Source organism: Xyrauchen texanus, chromosome 10 (genome assembly GCF_025860055.1).
Source record: "Xyrauchen texanus isolate HMW12.3.18 chromosome 10, RBS_HiC_50CHRs, whole genome shotgun sequence".
NCBI classification, from domain to species: domain Eukaryota; kingdom Metazoa; phylum Chordata; class Actinopteri; order Cypriniformes; family Catostomidae; genus Xyrauchen; species Xyrauchen texanus.
Window position 1 is genome coordinate 32,573,845 of NC_068285.1, and position 23,284 is coordinate 32,597,128.

The 23,284-nt window shown below is 37.6% G+C and overlaps 2 protein-coding genes across 5 annotated transcripts in view; one reads left to right on the forward strand and one right to left on the reverse strand.

The window, feature by feature from the left end:
- The first annotated feature begins 412 nt into the window (after nt 1-412).
- Nucleotides 413-6,994, forward strand: klhl38a (kelch-like family member 38a). The gene is made up of 4 exons (XM_052136456.1): nt 413-572; nt 2,378-3,734; nt 3,832-3,937; nt 5,730-6,994. Exons 1-4 carry the CDS (start codon nt 535-537, stop codon nt 6,017-6,019), a joined length of 1,791 nt encoding a protein of 596 aa, XP_051992416.1. The 5' UTR covers nt 413-534; the 3' UTR covers nt 6,020-6,994.
- Nucleotides 6,995-9,653: 2,659 nt separating this feature from the next.
- Nucleotides 9,654-23,284, reverse strand: part of LOC127651080 (protein spire homolog 1) — a 71,557-nt gene continuing 57,926 nt past the window's right edge. Inside the window, exons 9-18 of one of the 4 annotated variants that reach the window (XM_052136792.1) lie at nt 22,962-23,009; nt 20,956-21,125; nt 20,731-20,824; nt 19,929-20,071; nt 19,171-19,188; nt 17,165-17,302; nt 15,173-15,243; nt 15,057-15,084; nt 14,790-14,944; nt 9,654-12,980 (exon numbers count right to left, since the gene is read on the reverse strand). In XM_052136792.1, coding sequence (XP_051992752.1) covers nt 12,731-12,980; nt 14,790-14,944; nt 15,057-15,084; nt 15,173-15,243; nt 17,165-17,302; nt 19,171-19,188; nt 19,929-20,071; nt 20,731-20,824; nt 20,956-21,125; nt 22,962-23,009 — 1,115 coding nt within the window. In that variant the 3' untranslated portion in view covers nt 9,654-12,730. Of the gene's footprint in view, nt 12,981-14,789; nt 14,945-15,056; nt 15,085-15,172; nt 15,244-17,164; nt 17,303-19,170; nt 19,189-19,928; nt 20,072-20,721; nt 20,825-20,955; nt 21,126-22,961; nt 23,010-23,284 lie in introns of all 4 variants that reach the window. The other 3 variants (XM_052136791.1, XM_052136794.1, XM_052136793.1) reach the window with 3 other exon arrangements.

Genomic DNA, 23,284 nt, shown 5'->3' on the forward strand with positions numbered 1-23,284 from the left:
CCTGCAGCTCTCAGTGCAAGAAATGTTTCAGAAGTCACAAATGCACAACAAGCGATCCACAAATGAATGCTGGACAGAGTTGAGTTTGTGAGTTAAAACATATTTGTAAATATGTATTTATTTATTTATTTGCAAGTCTCATTTTACTTTATTTGTGTATTCACTTTATTTTTGTGAAACTCCTAACATATATTTATAAATGTAATTATTTTAATTGGGGAATTCATTTCTTTTTTGCGAAACTCCCGGCATTTATTTGTGGATTTAATTTAATTTATTTGTGAACCATTTTTTATTTGTGAATCTCTTTCCATTTGTATGTTAATTAGAAACAATTCTAACCCCATACACATGTGAGACCCGGATGACAGCAGCCGTCCAGCCTATTCTAGGTAACTGGAATGTACACAGCGACCTCGTGGCAAATTTCTAACTTGGAGCTTCACAGAGCCTTTATGCCCATCTTTGATTGCGTTTATCTGACTTTGAGGTTGACATTTGGGGGAAATGAATTTGCTTTCATTTTGCTGAACCATGCCTAATTCTGTCCAGATCGTAAAGAGCAAACAGAGGTAAGTTAAAAAACTTATCCTGGAGGGATGATAGTCACCTGACACTCCGCTGTCTCCATTTATAATTGTATGTGACAAGATTTTATTAATGAAATATTTTATTGAATATAATGTGAATTATAATATAAGGCGTTTACTTTTAAATAAGTCCTGTTGGTCCTGTAAATGTAACAAAGTTTTCAGAACAGTTCTTACCATTTAATATTAGTGCATTAAATTCCAAAATTCTGATTTATAGTTTTGTTTTTGTTCCACGGTGATGCATTTGTGTGGTATTCATTTGAAAGATGTTTCAGTTGCTTTTGTACTAGACTGATTTGTAGTTTATTTATGTTATGTTACATGTTGTTTGCGCAAAATTGTAGTAAAAGCCATATTTATTACTTTTGTTCAGTCACTTAGACAACTGCATAGGCAACTGAGAGATTACTTTCTATTTTGATCATTGAAATATGATGTGTAATCTGTTTTTCTTTAGGGAATACTTTCAGCCCAGTTGTGGCGTCACAGAATGTGATTAATAATAAGAACAAAACAATTAGCTTCCCAAAATAGATGTCAGACAGGCCCACGTGATCTGGAGTGAAATAAAATCGGTAGCTGTCTCTGGGGTGATTAGACGACTTAGTGTTGATAATAGTCCAGTGAAATGCCCTCGACTAAATGGTTAGTCTGTCAAGGGCAAACCCACTGAGGGGATCAGAAACAGCTGGGAAGTGATACAACTGCGTTGATAAACTTAGCTTTGATAGGAAAATGTAGCCTACTGCTACACATGGATGCATTCATATTATTTATGGGACACTGGAAAGTTAATGTTGTGTTAAGCCAATGAACATATTGGTGATGAAGTAAAAGAGACAGAGCTAAATGCCATAGTTCACCCAAAAATAAAAATTATGTCTTTTTTTTTTTTTTTTTTTTTTTTTTTGTGGAAAATGTTAAGCTAAATGACAGCCTCAGTCACCATTCACTTTCATTACATAGAAAAAATGCAATAAAAGTGAATGGTGAGGCTGTTTGCCCCTAACTTAATGCCCAATCTTTCTTTTTGTGTAAAATGGGTGAGGGTGAGTAAATTAATGACAGAATCTTTATTAATGTGTGAACAAACCGATCCCTCTTTGAATTTGTCAAATGTAGGTAAAAATTTCTTCAGCTGAAATTGGCCTGTGTTTACCGAAATTCAAAGCACTGCCCCCAGTGGCTGAAGTTGGAAGTCCACAGAGTTGGATCAAAAGCAAGATGTAAAGCGAATTGTTTTTAGTTGTAAATGTTGTAATACTGCCCGCAAACCCAAAACCTAATTATCATTGGAGTATAAATATAATCTTAGAGGGAAAATGCAACCTCTGAATCGTGTTCAACATTATGCCAACACGATTACTTCCTGATTTCTGTGGGACCAGAACACGTGTCTCTGAGACTGGTTACGCAACATGCTATCAGTTGCTCCACATGAAAGGTAAATGCATTCAAACTGATGCAAAGATGTCTGATGGGAGATGCCGCTTGTCAGTAATTTGGCAGAATGGGATCGATGTCTAGGTACTGGAACATTCGGTAGCAACATGTTATGTTCCAGTGTGATTATGCTGGGGTGCACAACCTTTTAAAGAGAGGACAGGTTGTATGGTGTCCATGACAACATCAAACTTTAACATGTTACTCACTGTCACTGAACTGTAAAAACAAAATCATGTACCAGGCAAATTAGAGAGTAAACTCAGCATTCTGTGCTTGGTTGCTTTGGATATATAATAAGTTGAATATGTAATAACAACTCGTCCCCCTTGCCTTTGCAGTATGGCTAGTACTTCAATAGAGATCTTTCCATTCAAGGACCAAGAGCTCCCTGCACACCTTCTATTTCAGTTGAACTTATTAAGACAGGAGCAGATCTTCACTGATGTTATCTTGTGCACTGAAGACAAGGAGATCCCCTGCCACAGGAACGTCTTGGTGTCCAGCAGCCCGTACTTCCGAGCAATGTTCTGCAGCAATTTTCGGGAAAGCAGCCAGACTAGAGTTGACCTTAAAGGCATTGCATCAGAAGTCATTGAATGTATTGTGGATTACATTTATACTGGAACCATCACCATTAGCATGGAGCTTGTACTACCCCTGATGCAGGCTGCCTCTATGCTGCAATACGGAAGGCTTTTCGAGGCCTGTTCTACTTTCCTACAGGAGCAGCTCAATCCAGAAAATTGCCTGAGCATGATCCGCCTCTCGGAGATCCTCCACTGTGAAAGCCTAAAGGAGCGAGCAAAAGAGATGGCTGTGCGCTGCTTCTCGGATGTAGCTGCTTCAGAGGACTTCTGTGAACTCTCACTTCCTGAGTTAATGTGCTACCTGGAGGACGACCGGCTGTGTGCAGAAGAAGAGCAGGTATTTGAGACTCTACTGGCTTGGATCCACCACGACCCCTTTTCACGTCGTGGTGCCATTCATGACCTCTTTAAGAAGGTCCGGTTGCGGTACATCCATCCAACATACCTCTTCCAGTTCATCGCCAACGATCCCCTTGTCCAATCGTCAACATTATGCACTGAGATCATTGAGTCTGTGCGGCGTCTTATGTTTTCTGTTAGTGCAAAATGCACTCGTGAGTTGAAGCCCCTTTGGACCACACCACGTCGCTACACATGCCGCGAGACTCTAGTGGTGGTTGGAGGCCGCAAAAACAATGAACAGACATCTCGAGAGGCACTGCTATATGATGAGCGGACACAACGATGGCAGTGGCTCGCTAAACTGCCTTTAAGATTATACAAGGCGGCCTATGTTTGTATTCACAGCATACTGTATGTAGTTGGAGGCCTTAGCCTAAGCCTAGTATCTGGAGAAAGTGCAGTCAGCGCCACAGTGTACACCCTCTCATTAAAGACCAACCAGTGGAGGACCGCTGAGCCCATGCAGGAGCCACGTTATGCCCATCAGAGCGTCTCCTACCTTCACTTCATCTTCGCTTTGGGAGGAATAGGGGCAGACAAACAGATCTCAAATACAGTGGAACGCTACAACAGCATGTTCAATCAGTGGGAGGCCATGGCGCCGATGCCCACAGCAGTACTACACCCTGCAGTCGCTGCCAACGACCAGAGGATTTACGTGTTTGGAGGAGAGGATGCCTTGCAGAATCCAGTCAGACTTATTCAGGTAACAAAGGTCATTCAGATAAGTTAATCCATGGTTTGCTTGCTTCACTCATGGTGTGATCTCACATGACAAGACAAATGCCTTTAATCCATTCAAGGTTTATCACATCTCCCGGAACTTGTGGTCTAGACTGGAGACCAGGACGGTGAAGAATGTCTGTGCACCTGCTGCGGTCATAGAAGACAAGATTTATATTGTTGGAGGTGAGACTGGGTAAACTGTGCTATAATGTACACTAGTAGCCAAAAGTTTGGAATAACATACATATTTTGCTCTTATGGAAAGAAATTGGTACTTTTATTCACCAAAGTGGCATTCAACTGATCACAATGTATTCTGCAATAAGAGACATTATTTTAACATCCAGAGAGTGTTTGTTTTCTGAGATCAGCCTTATCAAAATCAGCTGAGGACATCAGTGAATTGTAACAGACTGAACTGTACGATGACAATGTAAACAGAGCATAACCATCCCCTGCACCTTTTGGGTTTCAAATATTTATTTGAGGGCTTGCTTTTAAGTAGTCCACAATGAGGCACTTTAAGTGGTTTGATGATAGTTGTGAGTGTCATTTAATTTTATGTAGATCTCTGCTTGACTATTTTAGTAGTTTTACCATGATTGCATGGTAAATTTATCCTCTCTGGCATGGGCTATTTTTGTATGTATTCCGCAGTCTACATTCATACTAACGGCCATTCAATGGCTGATGTATTTACTATTTGTTCTTTATTGGACAAGCTTCGGCATTTGTATTATTGGCGAGTCTTCTGTGATCAAATACTGTATGTTTGTTTGGCAGTTTGACTCTCTGGGTCATGAACGAATATTTAGGGGTGTGGCTCATGAATGTTAATTCATTGGTTAACCTGTTTAGAGCTGTAGATCACGTGACCTAATTAATATTCTTGAGCTATTCCAGAGGCTTAACCCGGACCTGTTCCTGAGTCTTGTCTTTACTGTTGTACGTGAAACTTTATGTCCTCGTTAGAGCCAATTGTCCTTTGTCTTTGAAGACTGTACTGCACACCTTTGTATGAAATCTTCAGATTTTTTGCAATTTCAAGCATTGTATAGTCTTCATTCCTCAAAACAATGATTGGCTGTTGAGTTTCTATAGAAAGCTGTTTCTTTTTGTGCTATTTCTGACCTAATATTGACATTAAGACACACCAGTCTATTGCATACTGTGACAACTCAAAAACAAATACAATGTTAAGCTTCATTTAAGATTAAACTGTGTTTGATATAATGGCAAGTGATTTTCTAGTACCAAATGAGATATTTAGCATGATTACTCAAGGATAACATGGAAATGGGGCCTGTCTAGATTTGATAAATATTACTTTTTTCAAATAGTGATGTTGCTTTTTTTTTTTACATCAGTAATGTCCTGACTATACTTTGTGATCAGTTGAATGCCACTTTGGTTAATTAAAGTATCAATTTCCTTCTGAAACAGCAAAATCTGTACATTAATCCAATCTTTTGGCTGCCAGTGTAAATGTCATCATTGCTGAGATCATACCCAGCAATACCATACCTAGGCTTACCCAACCATGAAACACTATACATCAGTTGATGAATGAATACAACATTAAAAATCCAAATCTATTCATGTTTTGTCTGCATGAAATAGCATTCGTATCATTTACTTCAAAATATGACATATTTCTAAACAAAAAGGTATATTCAATACAATGTGGATAGACTTGATTTTATCCTTCTGGAATTTATGGGATAGTGAAAAGTGGGTAATCCATACCATAATGGACCAGCGCATCTATCCATCCATCCATCCATCTAATTAAACTTTACCTATCTTGTAATATTTTGATGATTACAAAGACAACCTTTTATTTAACATGCACCGATGAATTATGCACAATGGGAATATGGAACATGTATCAAGAAAGTAAATTGGGTTCATTTTATTATCATGTTGACTTTAAACATACTATATTTTGTTTTATTTGTAATTTTTTTAATTTTAGGATACACAAGAAGAGTAATTGCATATGACACCAAAGCCAATACATTTGTAAAGTGTGCAAATATGAAGGAGAGGAGAATGCACCATGCGGCTACAGTCATCAATAACAAACTCTATGTAACTGGAGGCCGCTTTCTCAACAGCCATGATGTCATAGAGGACTCAGACTGCTTTGAGTGCTATGACCCTAAAACAGACGTATGGACTTCTAATGGCTCATTACCGTACAAGCTGTTTGATCACGGTTCCCTATCTCTGATCTGTGTCTCCAACCGCCCCAACCCACCATGAGGGTGCAGCACCTCTGCTGGGGCGTCCTGTTTGCTCCCCTGCTCATTAAGGGAAATGAGATGGGGCCACAGCTGAGACTGGCAACAATTTGAAGAAGGTTGCTTTCGTTTGTGGGCTGAGTAAATCTCAGCTGTGGCTTTGATGGTATGCTGCTGGTGCTTGCCAGCATCTGTGCCATCTTAAATCAAAAGAGATTTGAGCTGGCAATTGGAAGTGTCACAGTGGACCTCAGGGAGTGAGCCAAGGACCAGCAGACTTACGCAATGCACAGCTGTTCCTGCAGAACCGTGTCACAAAAATCTTCAGACAGATGTCTTAACACACTCTCAGAATGGCTTGAGCAGCCAAATTATTCGTCAATCGAGCCTTGTTAACCTGAGTTTAATTGGAATCCAAGAGATGTGAAAATTATTTAAGCCGGTGTAAATATAAAATCACAGGGACATAAGCGTTTGGTGAAGTAATTGGTCAAGTGAAGGGAACAGACCTCAGAGCTGTGGTCAGTTCTTACTAATAAATGAAGGCCAAAAAACAAAACTAATAGATCATAATATGAGTACCTACTCTGAATGCTTGATGTACCGTGCATTTTCTCTTTTTGGCAAAATAGCATTGCTGTTGAAATATGTAATTATGATTTCTAAAGGAACCGTAAGTGCTTATTAGCAATGATTTGTTTGCTTGCATTATGTTGATCTCTATGCCCAGTGCCTAAGGTTTGAAGAGGTTGTGTTGTCTGAAAACTCCATTAACTAATAAAAGATAGGGGCTTGAAGAGCCCTGACATCACTTAAGATAAATAGAAAGAGGGCCAGTGGATTCTAAGTAGGAAGTTCTATGAAGATGTCTATTAGATCCTCCTATGTAATGCTGCTTGAGAAATGTCTGGTGACCTTAGCTTTGATTATTAAAAACTAGCTATATCAGAAATGTTGCTTTTTCTTTTGCATTGGTCTATGGAAAATAAAGGTTGAAAGGGTTTGGAAAATCAACAGGTCATTCATTCCTATAATTGGATCAATTCAGCTGAATTTTCACAGCACTTTAAGGAATTGAATAGACACAATAAGGAATAAACAACTGCATTTTAATGAGCCCAAAGGCTTTACATCTGGTCTCAAGCTAGATCTCACCACTAACTTTAGCCTCAAGCTTTAAGATTGACAGTACACCCCTCAAGCATAGATAGCCCCTGACAACAGTCGGCATGGAAACCAGCAATCAGATGGCAGGACAGGTTTGTTTTGCCAGAATCATATTGGTATACTGTCCACAGTCACAGACTCAAACCCATTAGTTACACAAGAGCTGAACTGAAAGTCAACAAGATTTATTTTATAAATCAGCTTGTATGTATTCCAATATCCCATACTTTTTGATGGGAATGAAAATGAGGCTGTGGGAAGTTCAGACTCTTCAATGACATCCACAGAATAAAGCTCCTATATAATATAAAAAGCGTTTTTTTCCCTACTGAATTTATTTTCGGGAAATGGTTATTTTTGGTGTATCTGTAATTTATTTTTATTTATTTATTTATTTTGGCTTAATGAAACTAAAATCAACAGTACAGCCCATGTAACAGACTAAGATGATCCCTCACAGCCTCTTTTTCTGACACCATCAGCACTCGGACGCTTCACTGTGTGTGTGTGTGTGTGTGTGTGTGTGTGTGTGTGTGTCACTCCGCTTGAGTTCATGCCATTCTAAACTAAAGTGTAAGAGCAGTGCAGATCTGTAAAAGATCTGTCTTTTTTTTTTTTTACAAGAATGTTTTGGACATAACATATGTTAGCCAGCAGGTGGTGGCAAAAGATCATATTTATTTGTAATATGAGCCAGTTAGGTGATGTGAAGTGAATCTGTCAGCTGTTTACATACATCACTAAATGATCACTTGCATTACTACTACTAAAGCTAGGAAATAGCTTTAAATGAACAACTTCAGCATTATGGCTCATCACAACTGCGAGACATAACAAACTGATTAATTACACAAACTGAAGGCGCTTACCTCTTATCGGACTTTCCACATTGGAGTGAACACTGTATAAAATGGCAGAGAGCATTGTGGTTTCTAGAGTGAAAGACTCTTGTGCACTGGCTATCGCGAAATAGGTAGAATTACCCCTCTTGGACGGCTACTACTGAGAATGCTGATCTTCAGAAAGCTGACAGCATCACAGCATGGGAGTGGCAACAGGTGATCGCACATGCTCCATCCATCTCTCTCTCACACACAAACACACACATCCATCCATCCATCCTTGTTTATCCAATAACTTGTTAGAAACAGCACAAGCCATGATGCTATTTCTGAAGTGACATTTTTTAATTTCTAACGGAGGCTTGGACGCATCATTTGTTTTGAACAGCAATGGCAGATTCTGATCGTTCGCATAAGAAAGTAGTTCCATGCACAAATGCGTTTTTATGACCTTACTCAGTTTTTCCTAATTGTTTTAAATTGACTTGTTTATTGAACTGTTGTATATAAGCAATATCACAATCATGCTATATAGCCCTAAATCAGCACTGCTGTGATCATCTGAGACCGAATCACAGCAGTGCTGATGTAGGGCCTTATCGCACTCTTGCTTGTGTATATTGCTAATATATAAATATATATATATATATATATAAGGCCTATATTTAATTTTGTAAACTTATTTTGGTCACACATTATTTTACATGTTACTATGTATTTACATACTGTAGGTAATTACGGAGTAATACTTATGAACTACATGTTTACTGTGTAGTCATTTTGTATAGCTGCTTGAACAGATTTTTATTTTTATTACTCTGGAAATTAATAATAGGAACATGTAATACCTTATAACTACTGTTTTACTATATTTATAACCAACCTATGACTCTCTGCCATACTGTACAGCCACAGCAAGATCGTCTATTACAATCAGGAACAAAGGGTATGTCGCCCTCTACAGTTATATTTACAATACAACAGTTCAAAAGGAGTATTTTGTTAAAATAAATACTCTTAACCTTTTTAGAAAACGATTGCTTATCCTAATATAATAGAGAGATCATATCTGTGATGTATAGCTGCTTTTAAGCTGTTTAAAAAATGTAAAATATTCTTAACTTATTAAAATAATAAGTTTGAGTCGGCTGTTTAAAATTGTTCTGCTCTCTACTGGAGAGTTTAAATTATGACTCCCTCTCACCAGTTAATGTGTCATCTACTGTCTTAACTACGGAGATATAGGAAAATGTAAAGCCAAAAAAAAGGGTTGCACTTGTTTATATTACTGTGTATTCAAATACATAATTACTGAATAATACTAATGAACTTGTAATTATTTTGCAGAGCTCCTTACATGTTTATTTATTAATGCTTTTATTAATGCAAAACATTTGCTGAAATAGGGCTTCTGAAGTCCTCTGCTTATTAAGGGGAAATTATTTTCCTCTAAGGTGTTCATATGGTATTTGATTACTGATTGGGTTTATCCAGGGAGCTCAAATGATGTTTTTGCTGATATGGGAGGCATTTAGACAGTTTCCTTGAGGTCTCTGTCACTCTGACGTGAAATGTGCAATAACATCCAACTTAATTTCAAACGCTTACATTTCAAATTCAAATGATTTTATTCGCAATTCTCTCGTTTTTAAAAAAAAATAATAGATTTAATTGTGCACACATCAATCATACTTTATCTAAAGGCAGAACAGTCAGTTTTGCACAAATGAGAAGAACAAGTCAACAGGTCTTTATTTCTATAGGTATGTGTGTTTTGTTCTTAACAGAGGTAAAAAAAAAAATATATATAGAAATAATCAAACCCTGACATGACTTCTGTAGCTTCACAGTAAGAGTTGTTCAATTCTGCTTGGGGAGTACTGATGTTTCATTGCACTAGTAATGGGTAATTAATTAGATATTAACTTAATTTACAATGTTTAAAGACAATTTTATGGTTGAGTGAAAGTGGCAAAATTAACATGGAGAGCAATACTTGCAAAAAAGACACAAAAAAATAAAATAACAATTCACATTAATATAAATCATAACAATAAAGCAGATTTTATTATAATATAGGATATAAAACATGTACATAAATCTATCCTACAAAAGTTAGCTTCTTTCTGGGAGGGAGAATTGGATCCCCCACCTCCAGTAAGTGTTACTGACTATGTACAGTTGAAGTCAGAATTTTACAAACATTTAGGTTGAAGTCATTAAAACTTGCTTTTTAACAACTCCACAGATTTACTTTTAGCAAACTATGGTTTTGGCAAGTCGTTTAGGACATCTACTTTGTGCATGACACAAGTAATTTTTCCAACAATTGTTTACAGACAGATTGTTTCACTTTTAATTGATTATATCACAATTCCAGTGGGTCAGAAATTTACATACACCAAGTAAACTGTGCCTTTAAGCAGCTTGGAACATTCCAGAAAATAATGTCAAGCCTTTAGACAATTAGCTTTTAATAGGAGGTGTACTGAATTGGAGGTGTGCCTGTGGATGTATTTTAAGGCCTACGTTCAAATGCAGTGCATACTTGCTTGACATCATGGGAGAAATAAATCAAAATAAATCAGCCAAGACCTCAGAAGAATAATTGTGGACCTCCACAAATCTGGTTCATCCTTGGGAGCAATTTCCAAATGCCTCAAGGTCCCACGTTCATCTATACAAATAATAGTCCGCAAGTATAAACACTACTGGACCATGCAGCCATCATACCGCTCAGGAAGTAGATGCATTCTGTCTCCTAGAGATAAATGTAGTTTGGTGCAAAAAGTGCAAATCAATCCCAGAACAACAGCAAAGGATCTTGAGAAGATGCTGGAGGAAACAGGTAGATAAGTATCTATATCCACAGTAAAAAGAGCCCTACATCGTCATAACCTGAGAGGCTCCAAAACCACCATAAAAAAGCCAGAATACAGTTTGCAAGAGAACATGGGGACAAAGATCTTACTTTTTTTGTAGAAATGACTTCTGGTCTAATGAATTTCTTTTTTTTTTACTGTTTTTCCATAATGACAATCATTATGTTTGGAGGAAAAAGGATGAATCTTGCAAGCCAAAGAACACCATCCCAAATGAGAAGCATGGGGTTGGCAGCATCATGTTGTGGGGGTGCTTTGCTGCAGGATGGACTGGTGCACTTCACAAAATAGATGGCATCATGAGGAAGTAAAATCTCAAGACATCAGCCAGGAAGTTGAAGCTCGTTCATAAATGGGTCTTCCAAATGAACAATGACCCCAAACATTCCTTCAAATGTGTGGCAAAATGGCTTAAGGACAACAAAGTCAAGGTATTGGAGTGGCCATCACAAAGCCCTGACCTCATTTGTGGGCAGAAATGAAAAAGCGTGTGCGAGCAAGGAGGACTACAAACCTGACTCGGTTACACCAGTTCTGTCAGGAAGAATGGGCCAAAATTCCAGCAACTTATTGTGAGAAGCTCGTGGAAGGCTACCCAAAACGTTTGAGCCAAGTTAAACAATTTAAAGGCAATAAATACTAACAAAGTGTATGTAAACTTCTGACCCACTGGGAATGTGATGAAAGAAATAAAAGCTGAAATAAATAAATCTCTATACTATTATTATGACATTTCACATGCTTAACTAACTGACCTAAGACAGGGAATGTTTTCTACAATTAAATGTCATTAATTGTGAAAAACTGAGTTTAAATGTATTTGGCTAAGGTGTATGTAAACTTCTGACTTCAACTGTAAATCAGACCAAAGGTACATATTGCTCAGAGTGTAGAGATCAGTTTTGGCACAGATTATCCATACTTCAAGAAACATTACAGCTTTCAGCATCTGCTCTCTAAAAAACCTTTGTCTTGAACTAAAATCTCAAAAACATTCATGAGACCGACAAAAATATATATCTGTAAGTACTCTTTGTAATTATCTAAAACTTTATTCATTTGGACCATGCCACTGTCACAGCAGCCACTTTAACAAACAATATGAAAAACATTTGGAAAGACTTCATCTTGAATTGTAGGCGTTAATTACAGTGTATCTTTTCTCTTCCAGCGATCGACAAGCTCTTCTTAATAGGAGAAAATAACCCAGAAGTGGATGCCTATTTACACCTATAACATTTAGGCTGATCATTCAGCTTACTATTTACATACAACTGCAGAGTTCAAGTTTTCTATGTTGAAAAATGTACATTCAGGCCTTGTAGTGCAGAAAGCAGCCTTTCTTTTCTTTCTTTACCAATTAATCTCTAAACAGCTCTCTCCTTACCCTCTTTTTTCTTTCTTTTTTTTTTAATTTTTTTATTTAATTCAGTGTTAATCACATCATTGCCATGGAGAAAGCTAGTACTACATTCCAAAGCTTTATTTACAGATGAAGCCTATATTTCCTGAGGAAGCTGTTGCTTAAGGGCTCATGCTAGAAGAGGGACAGCTTTATTCCTTCACCTCTGGCACTTTATAAAAGGAAGAGAAGAGGAGAGGTATTAAAGGTATATTACAAAGTGAACAGAGTGGTCATACTGTCATTCGTAACGCCCCTTTTTCTGTCTGGCACTTTCAGTTGATTTTTATGGGCACCAGGACTCAAGCATTTGAGACAGGTGATAACAGTATAAACAGGGCCATGTTGATAGGAGGACCACACCAATAGAGTTCCAAGCACTAAGGATCTGAAAAGACGGCTGCCATTGAGTGCGGGATTGAGAGGCAGGCAGAATCGTCCTAAACTTCTTTGATAGTCCGTTCGGATGGCTTGTAGTTGGAAGAACTGGTGGACGACATGTAGGCGGAATGGGTCCTGCGATGCAGACGGGCATGTTTGGTGGACATGTTGCGCCTGCTGTTGCTGATGATGTCGTTAATGAATTTCTTGCAGTCCACGCAGACCTCCACAGTGCTCCAGTCCTCGGTGAACTGCTCAGGCAGCTCCAGCTCCTCTTTGGAGGATGAGCGCTCACCGTGCTTAGATAGTCTGAAGGGGATCATTACAAGTAACAATTTTACTGCCAACCAACGTTAGAAATGAAGGCGGGCCAAAAATGCCCTCATAATGAATTCTTCAGTTTTTTTTTTATTTGTAACAGCTGATCTGTTCTTAATATACTATTATAGTTCTAGTTATACATATTCTGGCATAAAATATTTTATCCAGGGGGCAAATATTGCCCTTAAGGTAAAAGTTAATTTCTGTCACTGCTGCCATCCTATACAAATGTACTATGCAGTTTCATAAAACGAACCCCAAATCTGAAAAAGTTGGGACAGTATGGAAAATGCTAATAAAATAAAAAATGAGTGATTTGTAAATTCTATTCACCCTCTGCTATATTGAAAGCACTACAACTACACATAATATGATGTTTTATCTTGTGATTTGAATTGTTGATGTTTTTTTTTTTTTCCGTTTTATTTTTATTTTTTAAATATACACTAATTTCAAATCAGATGATTGCAACACGCTTCAAAAAAGTTGGGATGGTCGAGTGTTTACCACTGTGTAACATCACAATTTCTTCTAATAACACTTGTTAAGTGTTTGGGCACTGAAGACACAAGTTTGTTAAGTTTAGAAAGTGAAATTTTCCCCATTCATCCATTATGCAGGTCTTCAGCTGCACAATTGTACGGGGTCTTCATTGCCATACGGTGTGCTACATAATGCACCACACATTCTCAACTGGAGATGGTCAGGACTGCAGGCAGGCCAATCTAGCACCCACACTCTCTGCTTACACAGCCATGCACTTGTAATCCGGGCAGTAGGTGGTTTGATGTTGTCCAGCTGGAAAATGTAGGGACATCCCTATAAAAGACAGTATCTGGATGACAGTGTTGCTCCAAAATTTTTACATATCTGTCTGCATATATGGTGCCCTCACAGATGTGCAAATAACCCACGCCATGGACACTGAAACCCCCCCATAACAGTCACTGGATTTTGGTCTTTTCCTCTTTGGCCAGGAGACAACAACGGCTGTTTTTTCCAAAAACTATATGAATTGTGGACTCGTCGGACCACAAAACACGATTCCACTGTTCTATATACCATCTCAAATGAGACAGAGCCCAGAGAAGTCAGTGGCGCTTCTGGACAGTGTTGATGTATGGCTTCTGCTTTGCATAGTGAAGTCACTTGCATCTGTGGATGCTGCGGCAATGGTGCTGAGTGACTAACGTTTATGGAAGTATTCCCTAGCCCATGACATGTTATCCATTACAGACGAATGATGGTTGCAGTCTGAGAATGGAGATCACACGCATTCAGAAGTGGTTTTCCAGCAGGACACGGCAAACCACATACTGCCCGGATTACAAGTGCATGGATAAGTAAGCAGAGAGTGTCGGTGCTAGATTGGCCTGCCTGCACTCCTGACCATCTCCAGTTGAGAATGTGTGGTGCATTATGAAGCACACCATAAGTCAAAGAAGACCCCGTACAATTGTGCAGCTGAAGATCTGCATAATGAATGAATGGGGGAAATTCTTCTTGCTGAACTTAATAAACTTGTGTCTTCAGTGCCCAAACACTTAACAAGTGTTTTTGGAAAAAATGGTTTATATATATATATATAAATAAATTCACAAGATAAAACATCAAATAATGTGTTGTTGTTGAGCTTTCAATATAGCAGAGTGTATTGAGTTCACAAATCTCTCTGTTGACTCTAATTTCTATACTGTCCCCACTTTTTGGAATTGGGGTTATAATTCCTTGAAAATGAAATGATAATGATACAAACACCCTCTGCAAGTAAAATGATGTGAGTGATGTTGTGCTTACCTGGACATGGAACGCTGAAGACTGTTACGGTTGTGGCCGGATGTAGAGGAGGTCTTCTCTGTTTTAGCTGATGCTCCTGAATCCTTTTTGGGAAAAATGCTGGGGCCCAGAGAGGAGATGGGAAGGCTGGCATGGGGCTTGGAGGGTATCTTCATCTGAGATAAGAGGATATGAATTCATTTGCAAACAGACAAATATAAATTGACTTTAACTTGAATCAATGTAAAAGCAGCAAAGAGCTCTTTTGAAAAAGGACATCCCATTTACCTTCTTACAACATTGTGAACAAACAGGCCTGTAAGGAGGGAAATAAAGAACAACAATTATTCCACAGCACATTTTGTGTTCCTCAATAAGAGTCAGAAATGAAAAGCTCAACATACCTCTTACAGAACTGACAGGTGTAGGACCAAGTGAAAAGGGAGAACCTCTTCGTCCGACATGAGAAGCAAAGCTGAGAGAGGAGTTTACAAAATTATACTGTTTTAGTCTCAAATCAGGCAAAGAAAGCTTGCACACTCCTTAGATCTGCTGAACTCAAACCTACATAGCTTTCTTCCTAGACAAAATATTAAGGCATCACAGACTGTACACTGCCTAAAAAAATAGGCAGTGTACGGTTACATTTTACATTTAATTATTTAGCAGATGCTTAAAGGGATAAATCAGCCACACCCTCATGCCATCCCAGATGTATATGTCTTTCTTTCTTCAGCAGAACACAAACGAAGATTTTCAGAAGAATATTTTTAAATCTGTAGGTCCATATAATGCAAGTAAATGATGAACAGAACTTTGCAGCTCCACAAATCACAAAGTAATCATAAGACTTAAGTGTTTAAATCCATATCTTCAGAAGTGATATAATAGGTGTGGGTGAGAAACAGTTCAAAATGTAAGTCCTTTTTTTACTCTAAATCTCCACTTTCACCTTTACATCTGAAAGTCACATGTGGTGCCTGTTTAGTTTGACTTTCAGATGAAAGTGGAGTGGAGATTTAGAGTAAAAAGGACATAAATATGGTTCTGTTTCTCACCCACACCTATTGTATTGCTTCTGAAGCTGTGGATTCAAACACTGGAGTCCTATGGATTGCTTGTAAGTTTCCTTTATGTGATTTTTGGAGCTACAAAGGCCTGATCACCATTCACTTCCATTGTATGGACCTACAAAGCTGTGATATTTTTCTAAAAATCTTTGTTTGTGTTCTGCAGAGGAAAGAAAGTCATACACATCTGGGGTGACATGAGGGGGAGTAAATATGAGAAGTTTTTAGGAAGTGGCTTTGTTCATGGTCGTAGTCTCGTTAGTTGCACTTGTGCTGCCTTTAAGATACCTTCTTTTAGCCAAAGCACCATCACATGTATCTCCTGCAGAGACGGCAATCAGAGAACGAATTTTGACAAGCTATTAAACCTGGACTATTCCCAAGTAATGTGTGTCCAGTGTATTTCTTTCTTCTTTATTTTTTAGAGCATCATATCATTAGTTTTGCAACATGTTAATGCCAAACTCTATTGGAATAAACTGAGTAAAGTGTCCAACGATCTTATAGAAATATTCTGGGTTTAATTCAAGTTAAGCTCAATCGACAGCATTTGTGGCATAATGTTAATTGCCACAAAAATGAAACAAAAAAAAAAAGGCAAACAACTTTTAAAATAGAAGTGAATGGGACGAACCCTAAAACATTACAAAATGTACTTTTCAAAAGTATAGCCACAAGACAAACAATTAGTGAGTAAAAATTGCATACTAACCTTGTCTGTAAATTTAAATCAAATTCATAGCTTTGTTTCCATGACGATGCAAAGTTGGTGACTAATAACTAGAGGTTTATTCACCTAGAACAGTACTATAATCCGCCGCAAATACGACAATTTATACAGCTCACTTAATACAAACAAATATTAAATAATAGAGTTTTAACAGAACAGAATTAATGTTAGCACTTTTATAGAATTATAACCTTCACATTTCTGCCTGTAAACCCTAAATAAATTGGCCCCATTCACTTCCATTGAAAGTGCCTCACTTTAACCTCGATTTTTGCTTTTTTTAAGGAAAAGGGTCGTCAAAAATCAGATTTTTTTTTTTTTTTGTGGTAATCAAAATTATGTCGATTGAGCTTAACTTGTATTGAACCTAAAATATTCCTTTAATGCAAGTTATTTTGTGATGTGCAGAGTTTCTGACTAAGTACTAGAGCGATCCAAATAAGTTACTTATGTAATCCCATTTCATTTAGTCTACTATCTTAGAAAGCAGCTGCCTATGAAGGCAGTAGTCAGCTGAGCAGCTTGCTATGTTTTCGAACAAAGCTCAGTATATTGTTAAGTAAAGTACAGTATATTAGTTCATATAAGCGGCTTACCTTTCCTTTCTTGAGCGCATGATAGACATCTTTATACTGCTGGAATTTCTCCAGCTCTGCTTTAACCAGAACCTGTCTGATGTGCATCACTTCCTCTACAGTCAGAGTAAGACACTCGACAGGGTAACAGAATTCCTCCTGGAACAAACACGCCAAAGGATATATTGTACATTTAAACATGCCATGTGTTCATGCCAGATAATGATGGATTGGTAATAGTTGACGCAAAATTAAAACATTCATGCTACATCTCAAATCTAGATCTCCGTTTTCACCCTCTGCCAAACACAACACAGAAACCACAACACGATAATGGAGCTAGAGCAGAACATTTAATTCAATGATATGGAATGTAAAAAAATCTCTGCTTATATTATGATGCATGTTTCAGCACAACAGGTAAAGCAATATGCAAAACTCACATTTAAAGATGAGTAGAAACCCCCATGCTCGATGCTTAAACAATGTATGGTGCTTAAATACTAGTTCTTCCTCTAATGCACTTAAATAGGGCACACTGATACAAGCACACATAGAATCCAATATACTATATATATCTAGAACTCACCTAGTAAACTAGTCATGTAATCATGTAAAGAGCTAACAAACATGCGACTCATTTTGGCTTTTATGCCCCTTGTCACCCCCTTTTTTAAATATGTAGTTTGATTTGTTAGATGGGACATACCACATGACCTCTGCCTAGTGCTTGAGCCTAACCATCAAAGAAAACAACAAAAGGGCATTTATTTGTTTTTTTCAAAAACTAGCGACTATACATATTAATTTACATAAACTAATTGACACCACAATGTTAGAGAAGCTAACCTGACCAAATTTAAAAGCAGTTTTTTATGGAAAGGAACACTGTGTAATTACAAGAATGAAATATGATAAAAGGTTTTATGTATTATCAAAGTATTATTAAAAAGATAAAATAGCTTTATTAAAAATTTTAAACATTGGAAAATGTGAGGCACCACTTTCTGCTGGTAATACTGTTCCATGTATAAATACTATAATTATTAAATAATATTATTATTATCACCACCTCATGGTTCTTTGAAATACTTGATTCTGATTGGTCAATCACACCATTCTGAGGTCAAATATGTAAGGGATATTGTACAGCCAGCTGATTGTTGAAATTATGTAATTAAGTGAGAAGATCACTAAAAGCTTAAATCCACCTTCAGTTTGTGTTAGAGTTCTGTTGGTGTTTATTATGTAATTAATGAACAGTGATACGAGAAGCAAGAAAGATGACTCATACCCAGATGAGCAGTATGTGGATGTGCGGTTGTTACTCGGGAGATATCAAACCACTAGATGGCGCCATTGCCCAATCAGAATAGAGTATTCCAGAGAGTAGTGTAATAGTTCAGTATAATACTGCTAAAATGTATAATTGATCGTTGTCCCAGGAAACCACTTTCCTACATGCCTAAGTTAGCTTCATGTCTCTCGTATCACTCCACGGTCTCCTTCATATACATAATAAAGTACATTTCAATTCAAATCTATACTTCATGTCATTTTATGTAGAAAGTAGCAGTGTAATAAGTGTGATAAAGTACAATAAATTGGTCATTAACACAAAACAACACACTTTAGGTTGATATACCTTGTTAGTATGCATTTGTGATAATGACCAGCTTTATCCCCTACTTAATATTCAATTACTTATCCAAAGTCTATGATCCTCTTTTAGAATGACGCGCATAACTTCTGCATCATTCAAAAGGAAGTTTGTAGAGCATAGTTCCATTAAGATCATAAAATAAATTATAGTGCAAGTAAACTGATTGTAGTGTGAGCCGGTTCCCTCAAAATCTTTCCCTACTGGCCATGCAACACTGTGCAACATGCTCACATAAAGCAAGTGCCCTGCTGAGGCACTGAAAAAGCTGTCTGAAACTGCAGACGTAACAATGATGAAATGCCTCTTTGAAAATAATGTTAGAAAAATCTGTGTATGAAAATGTACAATTCTGTATGTGATTTACCTTGTTGTTGGAAAGCAGCTTCAGTGTAAAGCAGGAAAGGAAAGCAGAGCAGTTACAGACCTCTAACTGTACTGTCATAAAACTAGAGTAAAACTATCTACAATCTGTATGCCTATTTTAGAATAGTTTCCAGTATAAGGTCTGTGATTTACTTAATAATGCCATCTGTTCTTCATAAATAAACCACTATATGAGATCTAGTTAAATAGGAGTTGAAAGGTAGTAAATCCATCAAGTTTTCTGCATGTTCATATTCATATTACATATTCCTTACAGAAAATCCTATGCCTTCCTCATTACCTTTTAAGAGTTTACTAACTTTTTTGACGTTTCCAAGCCAGGAAATCACGATTTTAAAATTCCCAGATATTTCCAGGTTTTCCATGACTGTTGGAAGCCTGTTGCTACTGCATGGCAGGCTATATTTTCAGACAGAAATAACTAAAATTGTATTTAATTGGACTTCTGGGTTGAAACTGAAAGCACAACTTCTCCTTTCACTTTCTCTCTCCACACTCACTGTAACTGTAGCACTACATTTAATCCTGATAATCTAATTATCTTTTCATAAGACATTTGAGCAAAGTGTGACCACAGCATGCAGCCATTTGACTACACTAAATGATTCTTATTTACTGTCCTGGGACCACATCAACCAAGAAACAACATGTTTGTCCTTCAGCAGCTTTCAGGACACAAAAAAGCTCTGTAATTAAAAAAGGTTAGTTTGTGTTGCAGATAAGTGTTGTAGGACATACCAGAGATTTGGAGTTCTGGCGAGATGGAGGATGGAAAGACCGTACACTGGTGGGAGCTTCCTTCTCTATGGAATGTCTCCTCTGTGGGGCGATACGCTTGTCAGGTTGAGGTGTAGAGGATATGGGCAGGAACCGAGGGGGAGCTGGAAGAAACACAATATTGAGATAAAGAGGCCCTATATATATATATATATGAATAGGAGGGCAGTTCCAATTTTTCTTCTTTTCCAAATATGCATGGATATGCAAGTCAGATGTTCTCTCCGGAGTTACAGGCAGAAAAAAAATAAAATACACCGAAGGCAGACTAAAAAATGTGTGAAAGAAAACCTGGAAAATTCTGAAGCTGTATTTTAGCTGGAGTACACCCATTTATTTTCAGTATGGAACTGAAGCTGTGAGAAATCTTGTGTGTGGAAATGCGTAAGGGGCCGTTCAGACCAAACATATTTTTGTGCTAAAGTCAAATGCAGCGCAACAAACAGAACAGAACACTAAGTGTTGAAGCTCTTTTAACTTGACTCAGCATCTAAAAAACATGGCGTTCCTATGCGAGATGGCCAAAAATGTCTGTTTACATAGGAAACAGCGCAAATGGACGCAAAAACACATTTGTTGTGAATGACCCCGAACACTGATTAACTTGAAAGATGATGACTGCATCCTTGAACAATGCACAGATTTCAAGCTCAAAGCATGGCCAAATAAAAAGGATTATTAATTAGAGTGAACTTGGGGTCAGTGACATCATTTTGATTATTCTGTAAATAGAAAGTTCTGTATATTTAATTACATTTCGTACTCTTTTTGCCCATGATGGACTCTGGAGACGTGTCCCCCACCATTGAGGTGGATATGCTGGAACTGCTGTCTGACTTCCGAGTGGTTGTGTCCTCCTGGAGAACAAAAAGAGGTCATTACTACCAGTGGAAGTGGTAACATTTTGTTCAACATTTTGACAGGGTTCAAGAATCTTGCTTTTATGGCTATAACAGAAATAGCAAGTACAAAATATACACACACTCACATCAGAATCAGAGCTATCCAGTTCGGCCAGCATTGGTGCCTTGAGCAATCTCTTTCTCTGGGAAAGTGGTTGCCTTCCGGCCACACCGTTTATGGGGCTTTGAGCTGGGGACATGCCATTGGCCAGAGACAGCGTGCTGACGGCCAACTTTCGGGGTCCATCAGGGAAGTCTGCGTGAGGATGGACACCATGTATAATCAGAACAGGAAACCAATGCTGGACACATTATAAAGGCTTTGTTCACACTGCACCCAATTCTAACTACCAGTCCACATTACCAATTTGCAAGTAATTAAACCTTATTGATTACAGTGTAGACAAAATCTGATAGATAACATTAACTGCCATAGTAATGACTTAAGCATATAAGTACAATGTCAAGAGGGTTAGTAAGTGTAGGAAAGAGTGAGCTCAAATGAGTTATAACGTTACACACGTTAATAAGCTAGTTTAAAACTGATCTTTTTCTTCAGACAAAAAGGCATTTTAAATTCACATTTGAATGTGATCTGGACCAGGTTTTGGATTTTAGCTGCTATACATAATAATGACATTGTAAAAGTAATGGATATCTTTCTAGTGGTTTTAGGACCAAAGTGAGTCTGCTGTAGAACTACTGTAGAATTTAATGGTCAAGTTCTTGCATAACATTGATGTCCACAGCAATGAAAACAAGGGGGAAATAATGTAATTCAGGAAAGTCAACAAAAGGCTATTAAGTTTGAAAAGTTATACTATACCTGACATGCCATTATACTATACATAAACGTTGACATTAGCCCCTACATCTTTAATATCTGGCTTCATCCTTGAGTGAATTAAATGAATATTCCGGGTTCAGTGGAAGTTAATCTCAATCGACAGCATTTGAGGCATAATGTTGATTACCACAAAAAATTATTTAGACTCGTCCCTCCTTTTCTTTAAAAAAGGCAAAAATCAGGGGTCCTGTGTAGCTCAGTGAATAAAGATGCTGACTACCACCCTTGAGTTCACAAGTTCAAATCCTGAGTGTGCTGAGTGACTCCAGACAGGTCTCCTAAGCAAACAAATTGGCCCAGTTGCTAAGGAGGGTAGAGTCACATGGGTTAACCTCCTTGTGGTCACTAAAATGTTGTTCCTGCTCTCGGTGGGGCGCGTGGTGAGTTGTGCATGGATGCCGCAGAGAAGAAGAAGAAAAAACGTATTATGGAAGTGAATGGGGACAGTGAAAGTGAATGTAGCCAATTTTTGAAGGGTTTAAAAGGCAGAAATGTGAAACTTATAATTTTATAAAAACACATAAATTCTTCTGTTAAAACCCTTCAGGTATTATTTGAGCTTAAGTTGTTTAAATCGTCATTTTAGGGTTTGATGGCATTACATCATCATGGCACAAAGTTGTGAAATTGGCTGTAACTTTACACAGAAAATGTTTCTAAGTGATGTTATCACACTAAAATCATGTTTACACAAATATTGATTGTTTGTGTTACTTTTGAAAACGTTAGTATTTTAACAATCAAAAATGCCTCTATTCACCTCCATTGTAAGTGCCTCACTGGAACCAAGATTTTGTCTTTGTTTTTAAATAAGGACAACTTGAAATAATTATTTGTGGTAATCAACATCATCACAAATGCTGTCGATTGAGTATTAACTTGTATTGAATCTGTAATATTCCTTTAACACAGCTTGTCCATAGGTATATATTAAGAAAACAAATATATATGTAAAAAAAAAAAAAGAAATCATCCTGCTGTTTTTCTCATCATTTATAGCTCAACTGATATATTTTTAGGACAGAGATGTAGTATAAAAATAAACATTGCCACATATTAAATATTGATGCCTGCAGACTGAGTTACATAAGCCCTCTTAAACTAGACTAATCCTCATTTACATATAAAAAATGTATTTTGCCAGCTCCGGATTTTAGCCCACTCACACAATTTTGATATGTTTGAATCATACACAAGCCCTCACACTGTGATTTGACAGTCATGCTTGCATCAGGAATACTTTACCAGAGCTTCGGAACAAGTCCTGTGGAGTGCTCATGCTTTTGCCTGCACCTAGAAAGGAACAAATCCTTAAATATTGTCCCTCAGTCAACAACAGCACAAGACCAAGAGTACATGAGTATCCATGAGAATAAACCACTAAAATTCATCGCTCAACCAAAGACTCACTCTGGTTAACCTATCAGGATCTCTGAATGTAATTTTGTTACTGCGATATCAAGCACAGAATGCACAAACACAGTGTGGCTACACAAAAGTCGCAGCCATTCTTGACAAAGGATTAGTGGGATATGATGGTGGGGGAACAGCACACTATAACAGCAGGA